The sequence below is a fragment of the Dendrobates tinctorius genome, unplaced genomic scaffold (genome assembly GCF_039654945.1).
Source record: "Dendrobates tinctorius isolate UK_male_01 unplaced genomic scaffold, ASM3965494v1 ptg000223l, whole genome shotgun sequence".
Classification (NCBI taxonomy): domain Eukaryota; kingdom Metazoa; phylum Chordata; class Amphibia; order Anura; family Dendrobatidae; genus Dendrobates; species Dendrobates tinctorius.
In genome coordinates this window covers 13,248,905-13,262,623 of record NW_027361890.1, presented here as the reverse complement: position 1 = coordinate 13,262,623, position 13,719 = coordinate 13,248,905, and the positions used below count along the sequence as shown (strand labels likewise).

General features: G+C 44.5%; 1 protein-coding gene across 3 annotated transcripts in view; it reads right to left on the bottom strand.

The window, feature by feature from the left end:
* Positions 1 to 579: 579 nt before the first annotated feature.
* Positions 580 to 13,719, bottom strand: part of PPP1R16B (protein phosphatase 1 regulatory subunit 16B) — a 148,642-nt gene continuing 135,502 nt past the window's right edge. For all 3 annotated transcript variants that reach the window (XM_073555350.1, XM_073555348.1, XM_073555349.1), the window contains exons 10-11: positions 12,143 to 12,293; positions 580 to 3,027 (exon numbers count right to left, since the gene is read on the bottom strand). In XM_073555350.1, the coding sequence (XP_073411451.1) occupies positions 2,551 to 3,027; positions 12,143 to 12,293 (628 nt within the window). In that variant the 3' untranslated portion in view covers positions 580 to 2,550. The remainder of the gene's footprint in view (positions 3,028 to 12,142; positions 12,294 to 13,719) is intronic.

The window sequence follows — 13,719 nt, the reverse complement described above, 5'->3', positions numbered from 1 at the left end:
GGTTACCAGCTCCCTGCACCATTGCGCTGGTAACTAAGGTACACATTGGGTTTGTAAGCACTGCGCGCCGATTAGAGGCCCGATGTGTACCTTAGTTACCAGCGCCAGTTCGCTGATCGCTGGTCTCCCGCCTGTCACACGCAGCGATGCGTGTTGGCCAGCAGGAGACCAGCGATCAAAAAAAATGTCCTGGCTGATCGTGCAGGACATTAGTTACCCGCTGTTTACCCTGGATACCAGCTCCCAGCGCGAGCACGCTGGTATCCAGGGTAAATAGCGGCTAACTAAGCGACGCGCGCACTTAGTTACCCGCTATTTACCCTGGATACCAGCGTCCTCGCTGGTGAGTCTGCCTGTTTGCCAGCTCACCAGCGATCATGTAGCGATGCCTCAGCGATCCTGACCAGGTCGTATCGTTGTCGGGTTCGCTGGTACATCGTTTAGTGTAACGGGACCCTAATTCTTCTACTTGTTGATCATCCTAACCACTATATATAATACATCTTTCTAGATAAAATTACCGTAAGTGCTCACGACATGTCGTCAATTTAATCTTATTTTGAGAAAGACACATAAGGCTTCCTTGTTAAAACCAACTTTATTACAAAAGCAAATGATGCAGGATTTATTAAATTGAATTTTAAAAGATTTTATTCTGAGAGTACAAACTGTATGTGGTTGTCGTCCAATACAAAGCTCATTCCTGAGACATGTTGCACTCCATACATCAGAGGTCTACCAAACAATACAAAACAAAAACTACCAACACACCTTTCTGGCAGTTGTAGTTTTGCAACAGCTGGAGAACCACAGGTTAGAAGCCGCTACTGTTCATGATCACATCCCCTGCTGTGATGCGTCCGATACACCTACAGTAGGACCATGTGGCCACATATTTACAGAATCATCAGGATCAGGTAGTCACTGGCACAGCCATTTTGAGTCGTACATCTAAAGCTTTACAGTCCACAATGCTTTCTGAGTATATCAATATTCAAATACAGAATTGCATGTTTTATATATACAACATTCTATATACACCACTGCGCATGTACAGAATTATGTAGCTCTATAAATATTCTTTAATTTGTACAAAACATTTACATATGATTCAAACCGGCCAACAGTCACAATTTTGCCAGGACAATCCTACAAGCTAGACTGCAGAAAGAGTGGAATTTAGCAAAACCACACCCAAAGTTGGTTTTGGGTGTGTATTTCATATATTTGGCAAACTAAATGTTGATAAGTATGTTTGATCAAGAACTAAAGAGGTTGTCCCAGTACACACATCGAAGACATGATGCTTCTATACAGCATATGGCCGGGGTCACACTTGCGAGAATCTCGCACCTCAATATCCGGCACTGCCGCCGGCACTCGGGACCGGAGCGCTCAGCTGCATAGAAATACATGCAGCCGCACACTCCGGGCCCGAGTGCCAATGGCAATGCTAGTTATTGAGGTGCGAGACTCGTGCAAGTTTCTCGCAAGTGTGACCCCGGCCTATATGTCAAACTGGTGGGAATGCGTCTGTTCTGATCTCAACTTTTTACTACAACGAAGTGGTGGCAACACTTGAGCAGATTTGTCAAAACTGTCTAGAAAAAAAAAATGACTTAGTTGCCCATTACAACCAATAAGCAGCTTTATTTACTAAAGCAATTTAAGACATGAAAGCTATGCTCTGATGGGAGATAAAGATGGTTTTCATAAATGAGGCCCACCATGTCCTCTTCTGGATAGGCTTTAGCAGAAAAACCTAAAAAAAAAGCCTATTGGAGCCACCATGGCATGAAAAGTCACCACTGCTACTACATTCAGTCACAGCAGTCAGGTCCTCGCAGATTCGTGTGGAATTTGTACTCTCAGCCATATTGGTTGTCACATAGCTATCACAGATATAGTAATAAATAACATAAATAAAATAATAAAAGACAAAGTTTTTTTTACAATACTGATGGGATAAGAATTAAGGAATTATGGAAAAAAAGGATCCATTGGCTAAATCCTGATAAAAGTTTGGATTTTTATTTCACATAATTAAAAACGGATTGTCCAGACAATTTAAAAAGTACCCATTCTGACGCATTTCTGGCCATAGCCCTTAGTCATAGAATGTGACTGTGAATATTCCAATGGTCAACGGATTTGGATCCTAGCTATACCAGTGAGGAACAACCTTTCATATACTACACGGTGAGGCATATTTCAACTTGCACTTTTTCACTAAGGATTTATGGTATATTAAATATTTTTTTTTTATTTTAAGGAGTGAAAAACAATTCTAGTTGAGTCTATGTAAGCGCTTCACTGTATATGTATATGTCTATAGACTCCCTGCAGGTAGGAATGACTCCATCTATGTACATGTCTATAATATCCTCTATATACAGACCTACATAATTCTGTGTACACATACATGTAACTCAACATATGTACAGTTCAGGTATTTTTACATATATATTTACATAGATCTGAATGTACACACAACCCATGCTCTGCCTATAACACAGATACAAAACTCTTTGGATACTGTAATTCCTGCAGTTATGACAACCGACAACAACGCAATATTCTGCCTGCCTCTTGTTCTTCATCCTCAACTGGAGACTTCAGCCGTAAAATTGGAGGGTCTCCACTGGTTGGTGTGTAGTATACAGGGGTCCCATTAGAGCACCATGGTGGGGTCCCAGGGTCACTGGAGTAATCTATACTTCCAGATCCAAGCAACTCACTAGTACTCCGGGCAAGGTATCGCCCCTGCTTGGCTGCCATCCTCTGTCTTTTTAGCTCCGAAAGAGTAAGAGGTGCCTGGTCCAGGACTCCACTCCAAATAGGACTTTGTGAATATGAGGACAAAGAGTGATTGCTGTTACCATTGGTTAGTGGGGTGGGTACTGGTGAATCAGTAATAGTTTGGGAACAATAGAAAGGAGGTAGTGGAGAGCAGTACCCATTTCGATACAAGGCTTCTGAAAAGGTTTCTGGAGATGACAGGACTGTGTTCAGATCCATAGAATCGTGCTGTAAAAAAGATAAATATGAGAAATTATTAACTTGTGCTGATGTCATCAATATTAGGTTTCTCTACCCATCAGTCACACCTCAAGGTTTTGCTTTAAAGACGATCAACATACATATTGTTAATTAATGTGAATGGTTATTCTCAAGTTCAATAATGGGTAGAATTGCAAAATACTTCTAGAAACGAGGACATTTACAATTTTTATCTCATTAAAAATCCTCTTTCTGCTCTCCAGAAGAGGGATTTTTAATTTTATTGTTAACTGCTTGTTGCCTAGGTTACCCACCACCACTGCAGTGTATCAAATGATCTCCTAGGCAAGGAGCGCTGCGCTTAGAAGCTCTTATACATTGGTCGATCCTGCCAGCTTCAAAGATTTTGACCTTCTCTTTTGCTGAAGAGACAAACCTGCCACATCGGAGACTGCACTTGGCCAGCACTGCAATAATGCCGCTGGCCCAAATTGTCAATCAATCAGGAATGCACTGCCCCCAGGAAATCTTAAAAGCTGGGATTCTGGGGAGTGGTGTAAACCAGAAGTTTACATACACTATAAAAATACAGATATGCATGTTTTTCTCAATATCTGACATGAAATCAGAATAAACCTTTCCCGTTTTAGGTCAATTAGGATTACCATAATTATTAATATTTGCCAAATACCAGAATAATGAGAGAGAGAATGTTTTAAGGCATTTTTATTACTTACTGCAAAGTCAAAACTTTCCATCCATTTCATTAGTATTTGGTACCATTGCCCTTAAATTGAGTGACCTCGGTCAAATGTTTGGGATATCCTTCCACAAGCTTCTCACAATAGTTGGTCAGAATTTGGGCCCATTCCTCCTGACAAAAATGGTGTAACTGATCCAGGTTTGTAGGTCGTTTTGCTCACACCTGCCTTTTCAGCTTTGCTCATACATATTCAATAGGATGGAGATCAGGGCTTTGTGATGGCCACTCCAAAACATTGACTTTGTTATCCTTAAGCAAATTTGTTATAATTTTGGCAATATGCTTTGTGTCATTGTCCATTTGGAAGACCCATTTCCCCCCCAAGCTTTACCTTCCTGGCTGATGTCTTGAGATGTTGTTTCAGTATTGTCACATAATCTTCTTTTCTTATGATGCCATCTATTTTGTGAAATGCACCAGTCCCTCCTGCAGCAAAACAACCCCACAACATGATGCTGCTGGGTCGCCCTCCCAGGGCTGTGGGGTACTCGGTACCGGGCCGGTATCAGTGGGATGTGTCACAGTGGCGGTGACCCGGACCGTGGCCCTGGGCGTCCAAGTAATAGGAAGATGTGAATGTTATTAAATGAATAGTTTGTGATGCCACCTGTGGTGTTCGGCAAGGGAGGTGTTAAGCTGACGCTGCAGACAGATCCTCTGGGACAGATGGTGTGGTGCAGCAAGGATGGTATAGCCCTCCACAGGCAGGGCTGTTGTCCCAGGGCAGTGTAGATGTGGAGACACTTAGATGGTGTAGTGTTCGGCGTAGGGGATGTAGCAGTGTCAGGCGGACGGACGCAGGAAGGAATGGAGGACACCAGGGCATGTAGTTCCAAAGCTTTACTCACAGTCTGTAGTGCCCGCTTCTTTGCCGTGTCCTCCGGGTCAGGGACTCAGTCAACCTCCAAGCAAGATGGAAAGCTCCCTTCCACACTCCGCCAACTTATGTGCCTTTCCTGAACGTCTCCTCTATAGCGCCTTTAAGTGTGAAGATCTTCAGTACCGTGTTACACTGGAGTTCCTCCTGACAGATGTTCCCAAGAACTCTACTTGCACGGCAGACAGCTGTAGCCTGCTTCGGGGACTCTCTACTCCTAAGTCCCGGCTCTCTATCCGTATTGCTGTTGTGCCCTCAAGTCTTAGATGGGAGTAGTGCATTTACAGCCCACTACTCTACCGGTGTCTGCTGCAGAACCATTAGTGTTCATACAACCTCGGGGACCGGGCCCCGGCCTTGTGCTTAGAACTTCTAGGCAGGGTTCTTCCTCTAACCCATGTCCTCTGTGTTCCCTTTTACTCCTACGTTCCGTACTTGTCCTTTCCCTTCTATGGAAACTCAGGCTTCAGGTCAACGTCCTTCTCCTTCTTTCCTTTCCTTTCCCGTGCCAGCTGGCTCAGGTCACTGAGGAAGCTGCAGCACTCCTTCCTCCATCCCTTCTTCCAGGGATCCCCACTCCTCCCGAGTGGCTTCCTTCCTCACTGACCTCCTGTCAGACTGACCTGTAATCCTAAACCATCCTGTTGTGAGTTCATTTTCCCCTTCACTACTGAGGCCCGAGGAACTCCCTCTTCTGGTGAAGAAAGGTAGTGAGCCTGAGTGTCAAACACCTGGGGCTGATGATGATGACTGGCTGAGTGGAGTTAATGACTGGATATAAGGCTGCCGACGCCCCTCTGGCCTGCGGGGTCTTTCTCTGTGGACTTCTAGGAAACCAGTCTGATTCCTGCTCATCTAAAGCTAAGATTTCTGCTTTGCCTTTTTGCATTAGTGTTTTGTTTTCTTTGCTTTTCTGGATTCTGCCATTCCCTGCTGGGTTAGCTGAATCTCCTTTTGCCTGTTGCTCTGTCTTCAGAATATTCCTGAGTACTGACATAGCTTTTTTGAAGCCTAGCGTCTTCAGGGCCTTTTTTACTGTCAGTTTGTTGGCTCTTATTTTCATAGGGTTTTTCACGGATTGCAGACAGCAGCCTTCCTATCCTTTCCTATCTAAGCTAGCGTGGGCCCCATGTTTGCTCAGTCTATCTTTCTGTCTGTGTTTTGTTCTTTCTTCTTGCTTCACCGTCATTATATGTGGGGGGCTGCCTTTTACTTCGGGGTCTGCTCTGGGGCAGTTTAGATTTCCCTTTCTGTCTTTAGGCTATGTAGTCCTCCGGCTGTTATCGAGGGGCCTAGGGCATCGTAGGAGCCCCCCACGGCTACTGCTAGTTGTGTTGATAGGTTCAGGGGTCTGCAATCCGATAGCTGCCAACTTCTCTGGTTTTCTGGACTTAGCTAGCATTACTATTTTTGCCTCCTACGGTGACTCAATCATAACACCATCCCACTCATATATATATATTCTGAACTCCACCCACCTCCCAGCACGTCTAGTGTTCCAAGCAGGGAACCGCCAAAGGTGCTCTGCCTCTCTCTAAACAAGGAGCCGCAATGTGGTTATGCTGAACTACACTATTGTGTGGGGTGCGAGTGTTGGAGCATGGTCAGGAGCCCCCAACTTACCTGGATGGTGGGGCACCACACCTTAGGAGAAGGTGCAGTACCTCTGTGGCGACTGAGCCTCAGGGGCACCACACTGCTACCCCCGTATTTCACAGTCAGGATGGCTTCCAAGCTTCTCCTTTTTCTCCCAAAGGTAACAATGGTCATTATGCTCAAATAGTTCAATTTTAGTTTCATCAGACCGCAGGACATGTCTCTAAAAATTAAGGTCTTTGTTCCGGTGTACATTTGCAAACATTAATCCGACTTTTTTATGTTTCTTTGGTAGAAATGGCTTCTTCCTGGCAGAGTGGCCTTTCAGCCCATGTTGATACAGTACTCGTTTAACTGTGGATATTGACACAATCTTACCAGATTCCGCAATCATCTTCACAAGGTCTTTGTCACGACTCCCGGGTATTACTGCTGCGGGGAGAGCAGCAAGGGAGTTGAGCAAAGCGCCGGGTAACTAACCAGGTAATAAATAGGACCTGAACCATGTGACAGAGTAGGAGGTGGTCAGGGGCGGAGCCAGATGCCGGGATGCAGAGGATACGATAAACACAGGAGAGTAATCAAAACAAGCTTAAGATCAGAACCATGAGATCCCAAGGTACCAATGGGGTGAGACAGGGGATTGTCAGAAGGGAAGCCAGAGGTCAAAAAGCCAGAACGAGCAGTGCGGTACAATAGGGATAAACTGTAACGGAGTAACAATAGCCAAGCCAGGAGGTCAGAACCGAAGAAGACAATAGTACCAAAACGTGAGACAGAGAACACAGTGAGCGGACAGACCAGGTCATACACGGGAGGCAATCAAGCAATGCAGTATACACGCACACCAGGGGTCAGACACACAGTCAGAACAACAGTATAGCTGACAGAGAATCCTAGTCTTGAGTGAGTATAAATACCCCTCCCAGATCCAAAGGGAGGCCAGTAAAAGTTAACCCTGAGAGAGCAGGACATTAACCATGTCCTATAGCATGACAGTACCCCCCTTAATGGGGCTTCTCAGGTATCTGGCATGAAAAGCCCGCACCAGTCGATCAGCGTGCACTGAACTGGCCGGAACCCATGACCGATCCTCAATGGAATATCCCTTCCAATGAATAAGGTGCTGAAGTCTCCGGCGCACCCACCATGAATCAATGATGTGCCCTACCTCGTACTCCAGTTGACCCTCTACCAATACAGGTGGAACTATGGATGAGGGATCTTCTCTATCTGTCCCCACAGGTTTTAATAGGGACCTGTGGAAGATGTTAGATATTTTGAAGGAGGTGGGCAACTGTAATCTGTAGGCCACCGGGTTGATCACCTCTACACTCTTGTATGTGCCAATAAATTTGGGGCCCAACTTCATAGAAGGTATCTTAATTTTGATGTTACAGGTGGACAACCAGACCTTTTCCCCCACTGTCAACGCAGGACCCGACTCCCTCGTCCTGTCCTCAAAATGTTTGTACTTCTTCTGGGCTTTGGAGATGTTCCCCTGCACCTCCCTCCAGAGGGTTTTTAACTGTTGCCCCATCCCCTCAGCACCAGGGCAACCAGAGTCCATATGGGAAAATTCCCCAAACTGCGGTACAAACCCATAATTGACCTGAAAGGGAGACTGTCATGATACCAGTGCTGGGTGACCGGCACTGCTGGGGTTAATGTTCTGACCTCAGTGCAGACTCTCACCTGCACACCTGGGACCTATTATGGTGGCCTCTCATTGGTTCTGGGGAGGCTTCTTATAGCCTCAGGAAGCTCCCATCCCCCGTCAGTTATACTTTCGCCCTTGGCATTGTGTGGTGACCCCTGAGTGTGATAGTGCTGTGTTCTGGTTGCTTGATTCTCTGTGTACGACTCGGTCTGTTCTCTGGATTTTGCTTTGGATTCTGCCTGGTACCTTCTACCTCTGTTTGGTTTTGATCTCTGCTTGGCCCTGACTATCCGTTCTGTCTCATACCTGGTACTTTACTGATATCTTATGTATGATCTTTGGCTTTGTCTGACCTCCCATCTGTTTATCCCTCCTGTACCTCGCCTGCCTCTACTGTGCATGACCCTCGCTTTGCCCGACTTTGAGTTTTCTACCTTCTTTGAAAGCAGGACGCTAAGCCCCGCCCCCTTGCAGTCACATGACTGTTCACATGACCGTAGGTCCTGTGCCGGCTTGCTATACTTCTACATTCAGGTCCTGTGCATCTTTATTTTCCGGCTGTTCTTGTCCCCAGGGGTCCTTACGGTGCGGGTGAGTCCCTGCTTAGCGGAGGCTGTACGCCGGCGCTGTCAGGACCCTGACAGAGACTTTCCGGTAGACCGATTAATAAGACAGTTGAACGCAAATTCTGCCATGGGTAATACCTCACAACAGTCTTCCTGTCTGGAGGAGGCCAGGCATCTCAGAATCTGCTCCAACGACTGGTTGGTGTGTTCAGTCTGTCCGTTGGATTCCGGGTGACAGGCAGAGGAGGATGATAACGTGACCCCTAACTTCTTACGCTCTCCAAAACCTGGCCGCAAATTGCACACCCCTGTCCGACACCACGTTCACATGCACTCCATGTAACCACACTATGTGCTGTAAAAACAAGCCGGCCAAGGTTTCAGCCGATGGTAATGTAGGTAACGGCACAAAGTGGGCTTGCTTAGAAAATCTATCAACCACTACCCATACCACTGAGTTGCCCTTGGAAGGGGGAAGATTAGTGATAAAGTCCATAGACAGGTGTGTCCATGGTTTATCCGGAATTGGCAAAGGCACCAATTACTCGGGCGGCCGGACCTGAGAGCTTTTAGAGCGAGCACACATCCCACAAGTTTTTACAAACCTTTTGATATCAGTACCCATAGAGGGACACCAAAAAACCCCTAGCCACTGCTCCCTGGGTAGCTGCAATACCAGGGTATGCACTTAACACAGAATCATGAAGTTCTTGCAGGAGTGTGAGATGGAATTGTTTGGGTACAAACAATTTACCTGGAGGTTTATTCCTGGTAGCTTGTGCTTCCAGAATCTCTCTCTGTAACTTAGAGGAGACTTCTGCTACAACCACTCCCTGTTGAAGAATGGAGGAAGGAGGTTCTGGAGGGGACACAGAATCAAAACTTTGGGATAAGGCATCCACCTTTACATTTTTACACCCTGGTCGGAACGTAATGGTAAAATGAAATTGAGAAAAAAAAAGTGCCCACCGAGCCTGTCTGGGGGTCAATCTCTTAGCGGGCTAAATATAGGCCAGGTTTTTATGATCAGTGATGACCGTAATGGGATGAGCAGCCCCCTCCAAAAAAAGCCTCCATTCTCAGAAGGCCAATTTAACAGCTAACAATTCCCTGTTGCCGACATCATAGTTTCTCTCGGCCGAAGAGAACTTTTTAGTGAAAAAGGCACAGGTTTGAGGTTAGTCAGGGCAGAGGGGCCCTGGGAAAACACTGCCTCCACCCCCACCTCCGAAGCGTCAAGCTCCACGATAAAACGTCTTGACAAATCGGGTTGTACCAAAACAAGGAATGAAGTAAAGCATTTCTTTAAAGTAAGGAAGGAATTTTTTGCGGCCATGGACCAATTTTTTACATCTGCCCCTCTAAGAGTGAGGTCCGTCAAGGGTTTCACCACCTGCGAGAACCCTTTACTGAACTTCCTATAATAGTTAGTGAAGCCCAGAAATCATTGAAACCCCTTCAGATCATGACGCTGCACCCAATCTGTAATGGCCTGAACCTTTCCTGGATCTATGCGGAATCCCTCCCCTATAATTACACCTAGAAAAGACAGTTCTTGCATAAAAAATGAGCACTTCTCCAGCTTAGCGTACAAAAGGTTCTCCCGGTGTCTCCTAAGAACTGTACGTAGATGGTGTAAGTGTGATTGACTGTCCTCAGAGTATACCAAGATGTCATCCAGGTAAATGACTACATAACGCCCAATCAGGTCAGAGAAAACAACATTAATGAAGTTCTGAAAAACAACAGGGACGTTAGTGAGACCGAAGGGTATAACCAGGTTTTCAAACAGTCCCTCAGTTGTCAGGAATGCTGTTTTCCATTCGTTCCCCTTCAGGATCCTTATAAGGTTATAAGCCCCTCGTAGATCGAGCTTAGAAAATCATTTGGCCCCTGTGAGTTGGTTGCATAAATCAGGAATCAATGGGAGAGGGTACGTTTTCTTAACGGTAATTTTGTTCAGTTCCCAAAAGTTGAGGCACGGTCGCAACCCGCCAACTTTTTTCTTTACAAAGAAAAACCCCGCTGCCACGGGTGAGACCAAGCACACTGCATCTCTATAGCATGCAAAAATAAAACATGAAAATTGAATTGCATTACTGCACTAGAAATATGAAAAATTGAGAATGCTTAGCACATAAATTGGGCAATTCATGTGTACCTGGTAGCCACGATTCTTGTATACCAGGACCTAACAATGCCAATCCTCTCTAGACAGTCTACAACTCTACGGGAACCTAATGTGAATTCTCTCCTAGACTAAAGTCTAATATCTTCATGGAGGAGTAGTGATATATGCGCTAAGCATTCTCAATTTTTCATATTTCTAGAGCAGTAATGCAATTCATTTTTCATGTTTCATTTTTGCATGCTATAGCGCTGCAGTGTGCTGCCTTGTTTGATTGTATATGAGTTGACGACTCTAGGTAGGCACCTGCTCACACTTAATTCATGTTTGGATGTGACGGTCAGTTTAGTTTTTTGATTTGTATGCATTGGCCTTCTGACTGAGCACACCGCCCCTTAGCCTCAGGCGTTTTTAATCACAGCAGAATCACTACCCCTCCACGAAGATATTAGACTTTAGTCTAGGAGAGAATTCACATTAAGTTCCCATAGAGTTGTAGACTGCCTAAGAGAGGATTGGCATTGTTAGGTCCTGGTATACGAGAATCGCCTTAACGTGGCTACCGGGTTCACATGAATTGGCCAATTTATGTGTTAAGCACTCTCAATTTTTCATATTTCTAGTGCAGTAATGCAATTCAATTTTCATGTTTCATTTTTGCATGCTATAGGGCTGCAGTGTGCTGCCTTGTTTGTTTGACAGAATTGTTTAAAGGCATAGTAATCTTATTGTACGTAAACTTCTGATTTTGCAGTAAGTAATAAAAATGCCTTAAAACATTCTCCCTCTCATTATTCTGGCATTTGCCAAATATTAATAATTATGGCAATCCTAGTTGACCTAAAGCGGGTACGGTTTATTCTGATTTCATGTCAGATATTGAGAAAAACGTGCATATGTGTCTTTTTATATAATGTATGTAAAATTCTGGTTTCAACTGTACTAGATGCGCGCTGTGAGTTCCTCAATAACTGGCCTAGTAGTGAAAACCGCAGCGGCCTTGTCTATCACTCGTTAGTCAATTAGGTAATTGCCCTGAAGATTGGAGGCAGCGGGGAGAGTTGTTCCTTGACAAATTGGTGGCAGTGGTGGGATCTACATGATCTCTCTGGTGTTTCCTTGACAGTACAGTATATTCTTCAGAGTGTTCAAGTAGCCAAAAACAAATTATGCTCCTGTTTGGGTGACTTTTATTTGCTACGATTTATCCAACTGAAAATTAAAGCGGTATCTAGGACATAAATACACATGACTTCAACAAGAGCTGAGCTGCCGTAACGGCCACTAAGCAGGGTTTGTTACATATCCTAGTGTCTCAGCCCACACACCGTTTACTTTCAGTCATTGGGAAAACTGCAAACATCTGATCAGATAGAGTGCAGAGCGTCGGACCCCCACTGATTTGATATTGTAGGTTAGAAATATCTGAGTCCTAAGCCGTGGACAACCTCATATATTGCAAACATATATAGATTTGTTGTATATTCCATCCATTTCGACAACTGGAAGAAACAAGTCATACACTGTAAGGTTTTCAAAACTCCTTATTTACCCTTTGCATGTCAGGACTGCCTTCTTCTTCATCTTGAGTCCCTTCGGCATCCCCTGCAGAGACGAGGCACTGCCACACCACAGCCTCTTTTTCATACTCCCGCCTGTACATATTTGTTCTCTCTGATAAGCTGGCACGTCGCACTACCTTCCTGAAAGATAAAAGATGATCAGACTGCTGCAATGAAATGTACATTATATTTGGTTGTGGTATTTGTAAAATGAATAGACCGAATGGATAGTTTTCTCAGCCATCTAAGTAGGACCTCATAACATTTTTGAAGGGTTTGTCTTACCACGCTAACCCCATCTCATAAGGCAGGAACCACATATACATGCTAGATCGAAGGGCTGATCCCTCCCACTCTTATAAACCCAAGGCTCCCATGCATTTTGTAGATATCTTTAATTTGAAAGTTTGGTATATACATTATCACCCCAATTGCCATGGAGAGCTGGAGAGTTTAATTTGTTGCCTGACATCCTAGAATTTACTATGTATTGTGATGTGAAAATTGGTTTGCCTGTATAACTCAAGAGATGATACTTTTGGTGGAGTTAATCTTCCACCAAAATGTTGTAACATATATAAATTCGGCACAATTTACTAAGACATGAATCTTGCGGCATACATACAAAACTTCAGCTACCATGATACCCAATGGCCCACCATTTGTTTCAAATCCATGCAATTGGGCATCATGGCGGGTGGAATTTAGGAAATTGCAAGATGCAATGTGTGTGCTCACCTTAAGACCTTGTTCACACTGTCTTTTTGCAGTGCATTTGGAGGTCCCACCTGTATCCCATAAAAAACGAGATTCATACAGACCCGCATAAAGACTGTAGACTACTATGACATAAAAGGGAGATTCGGGGGAAGCCCCTGAATGCACTGCAGAAATGCAGTGTAAAAGTGGCCTTTGGGGTGAAAATAATTAGAAGATTGAATGGAGTTTTTAAGACTCTGACCTTCACCTATGAGTTGTTGCTTCCCTGCATAGCAAATCATTATGAAAGCATAAATTCGAACCTTTGCTTACCATAGCATTGTGCTGAAGAAAAGAGTCTTATGAAGTCTCTCTTAGTATAACATAGTACTTATAGGGAACCTATCATGCCAAAAACCGCTATTAACCTGCAGATTTGGGGTCAATCTGCAGGTTAATAGTGTTCTAAAGCTGTGCAGCCGCTGCACTAAAAGCCCAACTGCTGGGATCATATTAAGTTTATTCCTCCTGACATAAGCACATATCTTAAATGGTTATTCTCAACTTAGATATCTTTGGCATATCCACAGAATATTCCATAAAGGTCTCTGAAGGTGCAAGATTCAGACCAATATCTATCTCCACCTTTGTCACACCTGTATGTTGTCACCTGATACCTCAGTTCTCCAGAGTACAATCATTTATTTGCCCTTAGGAGATGAATAACTAACGTAGCAGTTTTTTGTTATACATAACATATGGTGGTCATGACGGGACTGGGGGTGATTACATCTCTGGTGGGCTATGTGAGAGTTAGAAATGAAGGGGAGGAATTTATCAAGGGCGGTAGGCAGAGCTGGCAATTAGT